General features: G+C 41.7%; 1 protein-coding gene and 1 pseudogene across 2 annotated transcripts; one reads left to right on the plus strand and one right to left on the minus strand.

Moving 5' to 3' along the window:
• Positions 1 to 143: 143 nt before the first annotated feature.
• Positions 144 to 9266, minus strand: LOC309687743 (tapasin-related protein-like; annotated as a pseudogene). Its single transcript, XR_014280747.1, has 7 exons — positions 8674 to 9266; positions 8357 to 8533; positions 8002 to 8277; positions 7385 to 7714; positions 5476 to 5802; positions 5228 to 5311; positions 144 to 1968 (listed from the first exon to the last, which is right to left on the minus strand). The product of XR_014280747.1 is annotated as a tapasin-related protein-like (transcript).
• A 774-nt stretch (positions 9267 to 10040) lies between these two features.
• On the plus strand, positions 10041 to 17767 carry gemin4 (gem (nuclear organelle) associated protein 4). Its single transcript, XM_082503365.1, has 6 exons — positions 10041 to 10312; positions 10908 to 12896; positions 14361 to 14517; positions 14625 to 14889; positions 16219 to 16908; positions 17113 to 17767. The coding sequence occupies exons 1-6, from the start codon at positions 10303 to 10305 to the stop codon at positions 17344 to 17346; spliced, it is 3345 nt and encodes a 1114-aa protein (XP_082359491.1). The 5' UTR covers positions 10041 to 10302; the 3' UTR covers positions 17347 to 17767.
• Positions 17768 to 17868: the final 101 nt, after the last annotated feature.

Here is a 17868-nt window from a genome sequence, read left to right on the forward strand (position 1 = left end):
GTGGGGGGTGTCTTTTTTGTTTTTTAACTGTATTAAACTTGCAGTACCTTTGTTGTCCTGAAGTGTCGCTGTGAAAACTGACCGCATGAAAATACCAGATCAATAGAGAGAAGTCCTGAAATTCAACACACGTCGTACAAGAGAACTTTTCCACCCAATTTTATTAATGAACAATAGCAATACGAACAGATGAGGCGCTTATCCACCAAACAAAAATAAATTATACAAAGGCTGAGTGTTTAGGAGACATATCAAGAGACATATCAAATACAATAAATATTAAAAATATTAATTAACATGAAAAAAGCATAAGCATTAAAAAAAAGTTCCTAAAGAAAAAAAGAGTCCTGATACCAAAGCCCCAAAACATATTCCATACTGTTTTATTGAATCCTGTTGGACTGTAACCAACTCCTCCTGTGATTCCAGAAAGCCAGTGTGGAAAAAGCAGACAATCCACACTTTCTATATCATCTTCACAGAATACTCAGGTGGTCATATCCAAGTAAAACCAACTAAAGCCTGAATGATTATTTTGTTGGTAAATTCATTTACAATTTTGAATTTCTCTTCTTTCCCTTTGGGAGGAAGAGGAAGTGAAATATGCTTACTCCTTGTTACATGAACCTCCTCAGCCTCAAATTCCTTCAAAATAAAAGAAGATTAGACTTTCTGCAACTGAATGCTTCTAAAAACCTTTTGTACATTTATCATCACAAAAGTCAATTGCTGCTATGCAGAGCTGTCTGAGTCCAGGAGAAGTCTCGGAGTACACAATGTCTTCTTTATCCATCCATCTTGAAGGCAGTGGGATAAGTTTTTATCTCATCTCAGAAGGATGGTTTGTCCAGTTTAACCTATGCAGCATTCTCTTTTCCAATGTCTCAAAGTGATTTAAGATATAGATAATGCAATTTTAATTTAGTAAACAAATTTTGTTATACAAAGAAAATAAATGTGGTTAAAAATGTTGATGCATTTGGTATAAATGCAACTGAATTTGGAGTTTATGGATTGCGTGTTCAAGCTTCTTTCCAAATCCAAAGTAGTGCAAAGTTTTCATTTGAAAAAGATGTCTGACATCATCAAATGCACTACAAAAATATAAGAATACAATATATCCATGCTCTTGAATTAAATAGGCTTCCATCAGTACAATCTGACATCAGTCCAGTGTTATTACAACTGACCATCTGTTCTAAAATAGCTGTGAGCTGGTATGTCCCTGTATATTTCTTTGAAGCCATCATCAGGATCACTGAATTCAGATCCTCAGTTTTCAGCTCTGATTCACATAATCTTTGAAAGAGTCCTGAGTATACAGGATAACATCCTGAATCCAAAAGAGTAATCTGTGGAGCATAAACTGTAATAAAAAGTAACTACTTATTTGTTAGTACTTCAGAAAACTATTTGCCAACAGACTTGTGATTGACTTACATTGGATGTCTCAATCACTGATATCTAAATTAATAAAACATGACGAACTCTTCATACCTGATAAAAAAGAAGCCATCAAACTTTTGCCCTTTTGCAAACTAAAAAAAGGGCCTCTCTTAAAAAGCTCCCAAGAAATTTAATGACCCAAACAAAACTGTAATGTTTACCATGAATTTTAACAAAGAAAAATAAAATAAAATACAACACTTGTTCAAGTCAACCAGTTCACTAGCTGGTAACCCATCATTTTAAGCAGAGTTGTAATGCACTGCCTCACTGTCACACATGGAATGCAGGAGTTCACCAGCCCTCAGTCCGTCGATGTATCTGTGAAGACTCTGAAGGAAGACTCGTTTAGCAGTTCACCTCTCTTATTCAGTCTGTGGCCACAACCTCTTCCTTTCTTCCTTTCAATTCAATTCCATTTTATTTGTACAACACCAAAACAACAGTCATCTCAAGGTGCTTGCCATTCCCTTTTTTGTTTTTTGTTTTTATATCACCTTACCTGCACCAACTTTCTCCACACTGTGGAGGGAAAAAAAACAATAATTACTTTAAAGAACTTCAGCATCTCACATGTGATACAACAAGTCCCAAAAGAGCTGGGACAGTGTATGAAATCTGAATAAAAGCAGAATATAATGCTTTACACATCTCATGATCCCATATCTTATTCACAAACATTGAAAACATATCAAATGTTAAAACTGATAAAATGGAAAATTTAAAGAAACACAAATAATTCATTTTGATTTTAATGGCTTATTTATTGTGAGGGTCCCAGGGGGCTGGAGTCTGTCACACCTACTGCAAGGTGAGAGGTGGGGTACACCCCGGACAGGCTGCCTGTCTGTCACAGGGCTAACACAGAGAGACATACAACCTTTCATGGGTAATTTAGAATTACCACTTAACTCAACCCCAATAACTGTATGTCTTTGGACTGAGGATAGGCTCCAGATACCCTGCAACCCTGATAAGGATAAATGTAAGAGAATGGGTGGACGGAATTTGATGGCAGTAACTCTATGGTGTAGAGCTGTGTATTGAGTGTATCAAACCCAAATGCAGAAATCAGGATTCGGGAGTGAACTGATAAGGCTGGGACATATAGGAAAAAAAAAAAAAAAATCAGGAATGATGACACCACAGGCTTTAAACCATACACAAGCACAGGAGACAAACAACGCCTAACATACAACATGAAGTACCTAAACATGGAATTACAAAGAGGAAAGGAACACAACCTAATAACCCAGAACAGAGCCCAGAGAAGTAAAACTAAGGCCTCAAACTAGAAACACTACACAATTATCAGTAAACTAACACAAGGAGCAAGTGCCACAATACCGAAATGAGATTAGGTCTGATACAAGAATACAACAGAGGCAGGAACACATAACAAACTAAATGGATACAAAATAGACTAAAAACCCAGAAGGGAACTAGATCAGAAAAACAACTTTTCCCCCCATTAAACCTGTCCTGCCTAATTGTAATCCGAATTATTAGCTGACTCCCATGTTGTGCCAAACATATTTCGCTTTTCCAAGATGAGCGCCATAAAATCTCTATATGCTCCTCCATTTTGTGTGTTTCTGTATTCGTTTATGTATTCATTTCTATTAGTGTTATTTCAGTTATTACAGTGTAATATGACCATTTCTAAGCTAACAGGCAGGAGAAAAAAAAAGCAAGTGGGAGAAAATAGGAGAAAATATCAAAGATAAAAGGATAGAGCACAAATAGAAAAGCACCACCTGCTGCACCTGTAGTCCCAGAACTGCCTGGAAGGTGGCAACTCCATAAACACTAATGCACCTCTAATCTATCAGAGATGCAGGCTTTTGAACTTCCCTGATAACAAGTCTGGGAACTTGTTTTTTCCAAAAAGAATTTCTCTGTCATGGTCAATGGGAACACTAGCCGGGGAGCGTTCAGGTTGCCTCGGTGGCCACGCCCTTGGGTTGGGCCATCAGTATTGCACCTGTTTTCCATCCCTGGCAATTACTCCAAAACTATTTCACTTACCGTGGATGGCTGCTCCACGCCAGTCCTTTATTCACTCTTAGTTAACTTGGCTCTCTTAACCTCTGTGTTTATTCAAGTATTGAATATTGACTCTGATTGTAACCCACAGCATTCTTAATCTGGTTTAGTTTTAACTCTCTGTTTTCCTGCACACAAGTAATTGTTCCCTTTCTGTTGCAGCTTCCCACAGTCCCCATCACGGATTCTCAGGGCATTTCAGTTCCCGGTTTCCTCAACTTGAGTTATATTCTCGTTCCCCTGGTTGTTCCTGATCATTTATGTTAAAGAAATAAATCTGTACATAGTTCCTGTGAATTTTGTATCAAGTCTGCCTTTAGGTCCCTACTGAGTGTGAACCTTGGTTCATGACTTTCTCATTTTGATTCATCTGACCACAGAACATCTTTTTTCCTTTAGCTTCAGTCCATTTTTCATAAGCTTTGGTTAACACAGTGGTTCCCAAACTTTTTTTGCTAGGCCCCCCTTTGTTTTACAAGACAAATGTTGCCCTCCCATCCCCGCCATCCTCCAACCACACACACCCATATTTTGTTCCATTGCGGTTTATTTCACACCTCAAACATTTAGTAAACAATTAAGCAAATAAAAGTAATCTGCAATAAATTACAGGTAGTAATAAAATAAACGACTAACTCCTTTACGATACGTCCACACCTACACGGGTAAGTCTTTGGCTTAGAATGAAGTTGGTTTGGAAATATATTCAGCAATGCGATGCTTCATCTCCTGCTTTGCGTTTGTGTGGGCGCCCTGTGCTAGCAGTTTCCAAGTGTTTTGGGTTTTATTTTCCCCTTTTCATATTTCATATTTCTCCCCCCTTGCAATGGCTCCGCGCTCCCCTCTAGGAGGCGGGCCCCACACTTTGGGAAGCTCTGGGTTAACAGAAGTTCATATTTAGATTCTTCTTTGTGTGACAGAGCTTCAACCTGCATTTGTGGATGTGACCTGTATTCACAGACACTCACTTGTAGAGGCGTTCGTGAGCTTTGCATTGATTTCCATGACAGAATCCCTGTTTTTAAAGCATGGCCCAATTCTGATTGGATATTCTGCCTTGTCTATCGTCTGTTGCCTTTCATTTGCCAGGTGGCATATTATTTGATTAACTATCAAATTTAATGCTTCAATGCAACTATTTAAAAAAGAAATTGACCTTGTCCCTTAGACACATTCTCTGAACCTTTTGATGATATTATGTACAGGAAACTATGACATATTTAAAGTTTGCAATTTTATGGAACATTATTCTGAAATTGTCAAACAATTCTTAGACACTTCTGGGAAGCTCTGCCCCTCTGAGATGCTCTTTTTATACCCAGTCATGTTACTGACTCCAAAAATGTTTCTCCCGCTTTTTTTCAGTACTGCAGACTTTTCCAGACTTTTCTTGCCCAGCACCAACATTTTTTTCTGATATGTTGCTGTCATCAAATTCAATAGTCTAGTATTTTTCTCCGTAAATTTTGTCACTTTAGTCTTTTTACATGTTTTCCATTTTCTTTTAAATTCCAAATCATCAATTCTGTTTATTTATCTATATTAATAACTATTTTCTGTAGAATAAATATCATTTTCTCTAATATATGTTATTTATATTATTTTCTTTACATTTTACACACAACTTTGCAACTTTTTTAAAATTGGGGTTGAACATGCTTTATATGTCAGTTGATCCCAAACAGCAAGCACGTGCTCCTCAGGTGTGATTTAGCTGGAATTCTGTATCACTCACCTGAGTGCAGGTAGCGCCGCTTCACATACAACAGCAGGATCACAACAGAGCCCACAACGAGGTACAAAATCCAGTTTGTTGGCTCTGAAACAGAACACACATCAGGCTCTGCTCCTCCCAGCTGCTAGCTCCTAGTACTATACTATACTCATAACTTTTGCACTGTCCACTTCCTGCTGTGACAAAACAAATTTCCCACGTGTGGGACTAATAAAGGTTATCTTATCTTATCTTATACTGACACTCACCTTCCACAATCAGGGTGAAACTTTTTGTTATGGGCACTTTCAGGGACTGATGGGAGACGCTGCATGTGAACTTTTTCCCAGAGTCCCTGAGCGCAGCCTGGAGGTAGAAGACACCTGACAGCAAGAAGGTCATGTCCCCATTTACTTTGTGGCTGAACAGAACACTATGGTTTAGTGGCTTGGGATGTGGAGTGCCTGGATCCTCCTCGTACCAAATTATCTCCACATCCCGAGGGTAGTAGCCATTTGCCTCACACTTAACCATCAAGTCCTTGCCCTCCTGCAATAACAGGGTGGTTGCAACATTGAGGGAGACATGGGGAGACTCTGAGGAAAGGAGAGAGAAAAATAAATAATAATAGTAATTTCAATACCTAACAGCAGACATTTATTATAGTAACTGGGCTGTTTTATTTAATTCACTCGTTTTAATTTAATATTCTTTCAGGTCAAAACTGGTGACATTTAAAAGTTGAGATTTGGTCTGAGTTCCAGAATTCTAGGAAGTCAAATTTGGTAAGATGCATTTCAGGTTACACACTTAACAGAATAATTTTTAAAAAAAAAGTTTCTGACCACACTTAGTGGAGTGTAGTGGAGTAACAATCCAACAAATGGATTTAACAGTTCATTAAAACTGAGATTCTTAAAAGGGTGCTATATATTGACAACATATAAAAAGTACCATATAAAGATTTCAAATATCATGTCACATTTGACCTCTTACATTTCCTTCAAGGTCAATAGATTGATCTGAAGGTCAAAGTAATAAAATGCTATAAAGAGCTATTTAAAAATAGGTTTCTTACTCTCATTGTTTGTACTGACAACATATACAGTACCAGTCAAAGGTTTGGACACAGCTTCTTATGGCAAGCACAACAGTCAATCATTACTTTAACAACTGAAGATCAGTCAGTCTGGAAAACTGCTAAAATTTTGAATGTATCCCCAAGTGCAGTCCCAAAAACCATCAAGCACTACGATGAAACTGGCTCACATGAGGACTGCCCCACAAAAGGAAGACGAAGAGTCACCTCTGCTGCTAAGGATAAATTCATCTGAGTCACCAGCCTCAGAAATCACAAGCTAACAGCACCTCAGATTAGAGCCCAGATAAATGCCACACAGATTTTCCAGTAGCAGACATCTCTACATGAACTGTTCAGTGAAGACTGTGAGAATGAGGCCTTTGTGGTCAAATAACTGCTAAGAAAGCACCACTAAGGAAAAGCAGGCGAGGAGGTGTGATGGTGTGGGGGTGCTTTGCTGGTGACATGTTGGGGATTTATTCAAAATGGAAGGCACACTGAACCAGCATGGCTCCCACAGCATCCTGTAGCAACATGCCATCCCATCCGGTTTTCTATTAGTTGGACCATCATTTATTTTTCAACAGGACAATGACACCAAACACACCTCCAGGCTGTGTAAGGGCTATTTGACTGAGAAGGAGAGTGAGGAGTGCTGTGCCTGATGGCCTGGCCTCCACAGTCACCTGACCTAAACCCAACTGAGCTGGGTTGGGATGAGATGGACCACAGAGTGAAGGCAAAAGGGCCAAGGAGTGCTCAGCATCTCTGGAAATTCCTTCAAGACTGTTGGAAAACCATTTCAGGTGACTGCCTCATGAAGCTTATGGAGAGAATGCCATGAGTGTGCAAAGCAGTAATCAAAGCAAAGGGTGGCTATTTTAAAGAATCTAAAGTATATAAAATGTTTTGAGTTATTTCACGCTTTTTTGTTTACTGCATAATTCTATATGTGTTCATTCATAGTTTTGATTCCTTCAGTGAGAATCTACAATGTAAATAGTCATGAAAATAAACAAAAACCATTAAATGAGAAGGTGCGTCCAAACTTTTGACTGGTAGTATAGACATTTAGGGAATGATCCAATCCTATGTACCTTCAATCTGCAGATATATATCCACCTTGGTGAACAGTGGATACACGGACACTGAACAAATGTAGGTCCCTTCACTGATCATTGTGGTGGAGGCGAGGGTGTAAGAGGCATCTCCAGCCGCAAGGGCACGTAGTCCGACACCGCTCCCCTCAGTCTGTCCTGTGTGCCTGTTGTAACTGAAGAGCTTGGTCCTCTCACCAGGGCGGTGCCTATGCCACTCTACAGTGACCTTTGCACCCTTGTGGTCAACATCAAACTGGCAGTGGAGCTTTTGCTGGGACTTCAGGCGTGCTTTAACTGAGGGAGTCTGTGTTTTGATGACCATGGCGACTGTGGAAAAAGTGTGACAAACAACACAAGTGTCCTTTACTCAAACAGGTGACAACCACTTCCTGTATCTATGACATGACAATTATTTGGCCATCCACCATTCCAAGTCAATATAACTATAACTGTCTCTCTATTTCTACTCTAATCTCCAAGATACAAACACAGTTTCTTTTCAGCACTCTGTCCTTGAACTTCTGCCACTGCAACAGGCAGGCAATTAACAAACCCCTAGGAGATGGTCTGTATGGCTCAAAAGAAAAAAACTGAATCCTCATATGTGAGTTTACCTGCGGTGGTGAGTACCTCTTTGTCAGCGATGACAGACCAGTTGTGGTAGTCTGGCTGCCCTGGGGGAGGCTGGTCAGAGGGGTGTCTAAGGGTGCCAGCGACTGTGAAGCGGCCCCTGCTGTGTCTGAGGATGCAGGTAAACCAGTGGTTGTACTCCCGGGCACCGAGGACAGGCCAGCGGACGTAACCGCCCTCTGTGCTGTATCTGTGCAGCTCACACTTCAGCTGCTCTGCCTCCACCCCCTCCACATACTGCAGCAGATCCAACTTTGATCCTAGAAGACAATAAAATAAACACTAACACACTGTAGTTGTTTTTTCAGCCTTCTCCTCATGCAGGCTGCAGTAACTCACTGATGACCAGGAAAGTGATGGCGTTTGGGTTAACAGGAGCATCTCCTTTCTGACCAAACTGAAGTATAGCCTCTCTGGGGATGACCCGAGTCTCAGTGTGGTTGTCCTTGTTCAAATATAAACGCTCATCAATGAAGTAACAAGGCAGCCACTGGATCTGATGGACACTCCACACACCTGAATGACACGAATACATCAGTCAGACGCATAGCCGTTGGAATTCATGCGGTAGACTAGAATATCTATAGTCACTGTTGACCTAACACGCACAAACTGACCTAAGCTAATCTGTGACAACGTGTTGCACTATAACTCACCTGCACTTAGATACAAATAAACAAAAATCCTCAAGATTAAAACCCTCATTCTTCTCCACTGTCGAACTCCTTGTTGTCCGATGTCCACACAAAGTTTCTCTTGACACTTTCACTTTCATTTCAAAGGAAAAAGAAAAAAGGAGTGCGATTTCTGGCGTGATGAGCAGCTCGAAAACATAACCTTTAAAAAAACATTAATCATAATCAAAAAAGTTAATAAAATCGAGAATATATGCTAGGAAGTTGCAAATAATAAATAAATAAATAAATCAGGATACAATGTCCTAGTTCTTTTTACAGCGTTCCTGTTTTAATGTTAGACGTAACATTATTGTAGCTGCAGCCTATCCCAGCTGCCACGTGGCCAGAGGTCTGTCTGGTAGGTGCATATTTTACTTTATCCATTACCACACAAACGGACTCTAAACTGTGAGCGGTACCCGGTGTACTTGGAGTCACGGGGCAAATGTACTCCATATTTGATTCGAACTCAGGATTGCTGTAATGTGACTATGTGAACCACCGCACCACATAGTTTAATAAATAGTTCACAGGAGTTCATGAGGAGTCAACAGCTTGCAACAGGTGCTTTTGCTTTTGACTTTATATAAAACTCGTAGTATTGACTTTGCCCTGAGATGTCGCTGTGAGGGCATGACGACAGCAGCCTTACTAGTCTTTCCGGCACCAGAGCTGATGGACGAGAGTCATGTCACTTCCTGTTAATCTCGTTTCACTATTTAGTTCGCCTGAAAGTCCTCAAATAATAGCTGTGAATGTAGCGAAAGCACTCAAATAATTATTTCTCCATGCCCGATTTTAGGTCTAATAATCTACATCATACGTTATTTAGATATTGGGAGCGTAGTTAAACCACAACAAAACCTATCATGCATATGAGAACACGCTGCTTGTGGTGGTCGAAGGTTTTTGGTTTTTTTTTTGTTTTTTTTCGTACTTTAATTAAATTTATGCACATATTACAATCTCTCGTTGGGAGACAACATTAGTGCAACAACATCTTGAAAAGGTTGAATAAGAAACCAAACGAAATAGGAAAAAAAAAAGTGGTGGTCGAAGGTGATCACTGTCAGGAAGTTACTGTCAGACGTTTTCCGCGGCTGTGTGTTTCATGCCTGAAAGTAAAGTAGTCGATGCATTATGCGGCTCTTGGTGCTGTTTGTATTACACCGAAATGTTGGAAACCATAAAAATGTGAAAATGAAGCTACATCTATTAACTATTAAGGAAAATATTTAAAAACAAAACAAAAAACAATAACCAAAATTGTTTACCCAACAAAAATGACATTCTGGGGCTGAATAGAGCTCTATTCATTCTGCCATATGCTTAGAGCGCCCTCTATGAAACCGGAAATCCACAGAGTGGGAGTTCTTGATCATGAATACTCTCTGGTTGCACACGCTGACGCTAACAGCGGAAGCGCTTTATACGAAGTTTGTGTCACTCTGATAGAAACCTTTGCTGGGAGGTAGTATCGTGTTTGCTCTCTACTTCATTATACTCTGATGTAAAGTATTAGAGCTGTGGTACAGCTTATAGTTGGAACTAAAATTAGCAAACTAGCTTCTCAGCATCCAGGTCCACTCTGCAGCTTTGGCACTAATAATGAACAAAGGTAACCGTTACACTCCTCACGTTCCCATACAGAAAACACGAGTCACAATTTCTGTTTTGCTACAGTTAATGTTGCATGTGCAGAGATTTTTCGCCATAATCAACCCCCACAAAATTAAACAGTATCAGCTTTAGCAGTTTAAGAGGTAATGCTGTTCTCTAACCGCTCTGCTGTATGTGTGTGAGAATGACAGAGCAGCGACATTTTTTTCTATATATATTTATATAGCTTGTATTCATTCTGTGTGGAACTGAAAAATAGACACCAATACCTTATTCTACAGAGTGTGGATGTTCATATACAAGATCACGATTTAAAATAATGAGATATAAGTAACCTCTCTGAGCTCAGGCTTCAGACCATGTTCCTTCCACTGTCAACTTAAGATGAACCAGAGTTGAACTTCAGCTTATCTCCAGTCAAAAGCCATTTTCAAAGTGGCATTTTTTGGTCTTAAGATCAACTGTGTTGTTTTTTGCGCAGCTTTGCCATTTTAGGCTACTTTAAGGAGCCGAGAGGACAGTTAAAAATTTTGAAAAAAATCCATTTCCTCTGGCAAATTTGAGTTTTGATGCCTTTTCTCTTGTTCTTTCAGACTCGACAGTGCTTCAGGGAGCTTTCCTCCTGGCTGATAAGCTGTGTTCCCCCTCATCTCTGTCCACCATTCAGAAAGCAGACTGGAGCCGGGTGGGACATGTGATCCTGGAAGCACTCAAAGAAATCTGCAGACAGGATGAAGTCAGTGACTGTCCCAACCCAGCAGCTGAGAGCTGGAAAAAGAGGATGGTTTGTGTTGTGTGGCTGAAGCTGCTGTGCAGAGAGGCTGAGGAGAACGTTGAGTTTGCTTGGAGGGAGAACCCTTTCTTCTCTCTCCAAAACAGCCTCCCTGAGGTCAGCCGTGTCGTCCTGCTGGAGCTGGTGAAGTCAGCAGCAGCTGCGGGTGTTTTTGCCAGTTTCCTCCTGCATCTTCCTCACGCTCAAATCTGTGCTGAGCTGGAAAGGCTGGTGGAACATGTGAGGAGCGATCCCATAGGGGAAGACGATGTCCGACTCCTTCTGGAGGTTTGGTGGGAGCTGTGGAAAGGCAGAGTGGAAGAGGAGGTTGGAGAAGAAGAGAGCATAGAGAAGATGTTTGCCAGCCAGCTTGCTCGCCTCTCCTCTGAGTCCTCCAGTCTGTCCCCTCAGGCTGCAAAGAGGTTAAAGTTAGACACGCCAAATTCAGCAGATATTCTGCACATTCTTCTTTACGCACTCAAAGACATGAAAGGTCACATATCCTCACCTGACCTCTGCTTTCAGGCCTTATCCATTTCCCTCGATGCTCTTTACACAACCTTCCTGATAGACCAAAACGTGGCGCTTCCAGCTAAAGAGAAGTTGGACTGTTTGTGTAAAATCCTCCGAGCCAGGGAGGAGAACATGGAGAAGCTGAGTCCTGAAATGATTCAGGAAGCTCTGAAAGACTTGCGTGCTTCTCACACACCTTCTCAGTTTAATCTGCGGCAGATGAAGCTGAGTGAAGCCCTGAGGATTATCACAGAGCTTGCACAGTTTTGGCAAAGCGGTGTTCTCAGTCAGTGTGACCACTCCAGCCCTAGTTACTCTGCTTTCCAGCTAGAACAAAGCATCCAGAGGGTCCTGGCTTCTCTAGAGGAAGCACCCGGAGCTGGTAGTGACGACTTTGAAGGAGAGAATGATACACTCAGAGGTGTGCTGAAGTCACTGTCCCTCCCTGCCGCAGAGAGCAGCCCTGAAGTGAGCGCAGAGGTTGCTGCTGTCATCATCACCCATCACCTGGAAGACTGTGAGGACTTTGCAGCGTTGTTTGCCAGCGAGCCATTATGGGCAGAACGTGCGGATCGCTGGCTCGACTGCCTGGAAAAAAACCAGGGGGCATTCCGGCAGCACAGCACCCTCATGAGCCTCGCCTCCACCCTAATGAGCAGACTCCATAGTGAGAGCGCTAATGTGAGGCAGTGTCACAAACTGCTGAAAATCACTTCAGGTATTTTCTCCACACTCACATTAGAAGACCAGAACAAAGCGTTGGCTGCCATGCTGAGATTATCCAGCAGGGGGTTCTTCGAGTGCTCTGTACCTGCTGCTCTAGCTGATGGGTTTGAACAGGAGCTCAACATGGCCTTCAACTGCATCATTCAGGGGGCGGGCGGAGCTTCAGTGGGAGCTTCACAGGGCAATCTGACTACGGCAGCCTCTCTAGTTGCAAGAGTGGCCTTTCAGAACCCCAAAGCCACTTTGAGGTCCTGCTGTCATTCGGCTGTTTTCAACAAAGGAGCTTTCTCTCTAATGGCTAAGATCCTGGAACAGCTGCCAGGACTCAGAGAGCAGAGGGGAAGAAGAGATGGAGGGAGGAAAAATGTGGTGTGCAGTTTACTTTGCAAGTGTTTACAGGACATGATCCAGACCAAGTCACTGTTAGCAACTGAAAAAGAACAGTTCCTCAAGTTTCTGGGTCTGCTCATGGAGCCCGTCACTTCAGCTGAGGGAGAAGGAAAGAGGGAAAGCGTTCTGTCACCTCAGGAAGTCGTGAAAACCTTTGTCCTGCCTAACCTCTCAGCTACAGGTGAATATCACATGTTTATGTTTACCACAACCTACATTAGCTATTTTATTAGCATTTTACAGTTGTGATCAAAAGTTTAGATCCACTCGTCATGGATATGAATGTCATGGTAAACGTGGTGCTTCCATCACGTCTGGGCTTTTAACATTTCCAGGGTGGAATGATTGTACAGCATACATGTGTGATGACTTTGAAAAAACCCAAACAAGAATTGGATTCACAGGTTTTAATTTATTTTCACTGATCCTGACAGGGTCAAAATTCTAAATGTTAAATGAAAAGGTTAAGTGTACCGTAGCATGTTGCATCTTCATCAGACACTTTTAGTAGTTACCAATAAGCATCTGGCATAATTCTTGGCAGAATTGATAGGTTATTCAAAATTATTGGTTTCCAGGCATAGACCACTAGAGTTGAGGTCTGGGCTTTAGGAAGGGAATTCCAGAAGGTTACGGTAACGTCAGCCTTCTTTATCCACGTTTCAACCATCTGACTGTTGATTTGAGCCACAGAGCATGATGCTACCACGACCATGCTTGACAGCAGGTACAGCATTCTTAGGTTTGAAAGCCTCTGCAGCTGCAAGTGTCAGTTAAGTGTGAAGATGTCGATTTTGGAACAGGGGCTTCTATATCGGCACCTTCTTGGTCCATGGCGATGTAAAAAAAAAAACAACAACTCTTCACTGTGGACAGTGATGCTGCTGTTCCAGAAGTTTCCAGTTAAAGGCAGGCTTGATGGTCCCTGGGTTGTCCCTGAACCACTTTCATCTTATCTGAGATTGACTGTTTGTCTTTTCCAGAAATTGGAACAGCGGTTCAATTACAGTGTACTTGTTCTTACATACAGTTGTTTGAACTGGTGATCACAGAGTCTAGCTGCTGAAAGCTGGCTCCATTAAGTATCTGGAATGACCTTCCTAAAGTTCTGAACTGAACCCTGTTTAAAAGTTGTGCACTATGACCAACCAATTTAAATGAAATGTGTTTAAATTAAATACCAATTCTGCCAATAAGAGTGTTTAAATAGCAGCCAGAGTTAAGGCAGATGACTACTAAAAGCATCTGGTTAAAGTGTGGTTAAAGGCACATTTAATCAAATATTAGTAAGGTGCATGTATATATGAGAGCCTGTATGTTAAATCTTGGCCCTGTGTGCATCAAAGAAAATCTAAAATAAATTCAAACTTGCATTCAGACATGCACCCTATTTTTTTCTTTTTTTAAAGTCATTACAGATGGATGCTATACAAGCATTCCAGCCTAGAAAAGAAACAGGTTAAGGAAATCATGAAAAGTCACCCAAATCAACCTGACATGAGTGGATGGAAACCTCTGACCACAGCTGTAGATTCATTTTAAGTTACATTTGGCTAATCTACCTATAACCCAAGGCTGTCACATAAATGCATTGGGATGTAAAGTAAATTATTTGTCACTGATAGTTATTCTGTGGTTCTGCCAGCTCACTGTTCTGTGGATGCAGAGCTGAGTATCCAGCTTCTTCAGACTGCTTTGTCTGTGGACGTGCAGGAAGCAGCCACCACTCCTCACTGGGTGTTCGACTGCTCTCCTTTCCCCCTCCTCTACATGCTGGCCCAGCTACACAACCAGACTCTCAGGTTTGTATCATAAGTAAAGCTTTCCACTTTTTTATTTCTGAGCTGTTAAACCTTTATAGCGTTTAACATCATTTGATTTCAACTTAAACCCACCTGATCCCTCCTAGATGTTGGGAGCAACCACCAGACCACCACATCTGGTCCATGGATATGAAGGAGCTGCTGTTGTCAGTGCTGACCACTCTGGGGCAGGTGGTGGGTGCGGAGGTGGCAGCGGCCCCCAGCAGCTGGTCCCGAGCGCTGTTCTGGCTCCACAACAAGATGGAAGAGCTGGACTGGACGGTTCAGTTCCTGCTGAACCCTGTGTGGGGGGAGCACTTTAAAAATGAAGTGCCCTCCTCTCTACTTGCTGTGTGTGATCTACCTGAACAGGTATGTCCTACTGCGGAACCCGCCTACTCCTGAATTTCTTTGAAGAACAGTGTCAAGTATCAACATCCAATCTGTGAAAATGCAAACCCAGGTCTGGGTAAAACATAAATAAAACAGAATGAATTTATTTGCAAACATCTTAAACCCTCATTTTATTCAAAGTACAACACTCAACGTGTCAAATGTTTAAACTGAGAAAATGTACCTTTTTTTAAAAAAAAAAAAAAAGAAGAAGAAGAAGAAAAAAAATCTCCTTTTCAATTTGGAGGCAGAACTTTAAGACAAGGCCTTAAAAGACTGGAAAAGTCAGTGTTACTAAAACAAGTGGCTGATAACTAATTGGGTTAACTGGAAGCAAGTCAGTAACAATACAGAGTACAAAGAGCATCTTTGAGAGGCAGTGTTTCTCAGAAGTAAAAGATGGGCAGAGATATACCAGTCTGCAAAGAAATGTAATCGCAAAGATTTTGAGTATCTCATCATCTCTGGTACATAACTTCAAAAAAGTTCAAAGCATCTGGAGAAATCTCTGTGGCAGAGGACAGGCCCTCAGAAAGCAATGGATTAAAAAAAAAACAGCCATGATTCCATCATAGAAATCAGGAACGCTTCCAGAAATCACTGTTTGTGAATATGATCCAGAAACACTGCCGTCTTCTCTGAGGCAAAGCTCATAAATGGATCGATAGATCCAAACTGTTCTGTGATCAGATAAATCAAAACTCGAAAGCCCTGAAAGGTCAAATTAACTGAAACTTTTTTTAAAAAAACAGAAAATAGAAAAACGCGTAAAAGCACACAAACCACAACTGAAGTGTTAATCAGGACACAATAATGTGATGGACCGGCTAGAGAAGTGACCAGAACCAAAACATGCACACGATCACACTGAGACATGCTTAAAAGAAGAGGACTCGTCAGAGAAGACGATGCAGGATAACACAAGATTCATATAAAACTGTAGATACTGTACATGTTTGCTATTAGCTGTTAAACAGCCATCTGTTATTATGTCCACAAAAACACTTCCATTTTTTTAATGATTTTTCTATTTGCTGGTGTTCTTTGACCTCTGCGGGCCACCGTAATGTACAAGTTTTAGGCTTTCAATCAGCAGATGCTGCTCAGCCTGTAGACCTTTAAGCCATTTTTGTAGCAGGCTGTAAACCAAATTTTTAATGCTGTAAATTTGGGCATTTTAACATTGAAATCTGGCTCACAGGCTCACTTTTTGAGAAAAAAAATATGTGATACTGTTATTTGTGTGGTTTCTCTAGAGCTGATTGTTTTTGCTCTCAGTTTGCATTGAACACTATGTCTGTCCTGTAGGAATGGTTGGGTGTGGACCTTCCCTCGTACGGTTTGGGCACAGGTCTTTTAGCCTGGATGGAGTGTTGCTCCATATCTGACTCTCTGCAGAGCACCATGCTGTCCTGTCTCACTCTGGACCAGCACAAACCTGACCACGTCAGCATGTTCAGCAAAGGCCTGCTAGTGGCTCTGACTCAGATGCTGCCCTGGTGCTCCGTCTCCCAGTGGAGCAGGCTGCTGAGAGGCCTCCGTGAGCTGATCACATCCAGCCGCCTTCACGTGCCTTTCTCTCTGGAGTACGTGGACTTTCTGCCCCTACTGGACCTGAGGAAGTTTTCATGTGAACTCCGCCTGTCAGTCCTCCTGCTTCGAGTCCTGCAGCTACTCTGCGGCTCCAGCTGCTCTGACTGGCTGTCGGCGAATGGCTGGGCACACGTAGGCAGGTTATACGCCCACGCTGTGAGGGACATGATGAATTCACTACGAGCCAAACTGCCTCTTCCTTCATCTGGTGCTTTTACTGCTTCTGCTTCAACTCCTCCTAAAACGCCAGCAACCACAGACTCAAATCCAACTCTCATATGTCCAAAGTCCAAAGAAGCCAGAGACACTCCTCTGATATCAAAGGATTCACAGAAGGAGACTGCTCCAAGCCAGGAAGTTCTTTTTGTTCTGAGCCAGCTCTTCTGCCATGTTCAGCACGTCCAGGTACGACTTCTTTACACCATTCTGTCTCTGATTGGCTAATTTTTTCCTCTTATAACCAAGCAGCATGTTTGCTCAAATTTAGTAATGCACTTGGATCAGCATGTGTTATATGCCATTGTATTTGACTGCTACAAAGTTCTCTCGGTGTGTTCTTTTCCTGAGTCAGGACTACAGGCTCACTGGTGAAATGTGTCTTCCCTTCAGGTGATGATGCCAGGAGGCCAATGTGAGCCTCTGTTCCTCTCTAGTCTGGAGATCCTCAGTCAGTACGAGGCCATTATGGCCGCCTTCCCAAACAGCTGCACCCCACTGGAGTGCGACAACACCCGCCACTTCTTCTCTACCATCTCAGACAACTTGGAGAACCTGGAGATGAAGGCTGTGCTGCAGCAGAAAATTGCTCAGCTCGTGTCCTCAGCAGCATTATGCACACACTGATCTATCTGCTGTTTCCCACTGAGCACTTTGAGTTTGCAAAAACTCAATCCTGAATATGCCTGCTGATTAACAACAGTGTAATGTTAAGGTCATGTTTAATATGAGCACCTCTCTAATAATCCGCTAATGATGTCAGTGTATGTACAAGTTATCCCTGTGAGCCAGAAGCTCAGGCTGGAGACGACTCCAAATAGTTTTCTTTATTTTTTTATTCTTGGCTCTATGTGATGTCATAGAAAAGATATTTTTAATATAATGAGACACGGACCTGCTGTATGTGAGGGCAGGACACAAAACTACTCATGTAGGGTGCAAGAATGAAAGCATGGAGATGGAAATAAGGAGGAAATCTGTCACACTGAACTCAAGTTAAGAAGTAACAAGCTTGAACTCTGTGAATTAAAAACCAAACTTAAAATCATATTTTGCAACACGTTGAGCAGTTATTCTTATTTGCATTAACATTGTAGACAGCATGAAAACGTAAGCTAAATGTGTGTACTGTACACCAGGGGCACTCAG

This window comes from Aulonocara stuartgranti, assembly GCF_965226115.1.
Source record: "Aulonocara stuartgranti genome assembly, chromosome: 14".
NCBI lineage: Eukaryota > Metazoa > Chordata > Actinopteri > Cichliformes > Cichlidae > Aulonocara > Aulonocara stuartgranti.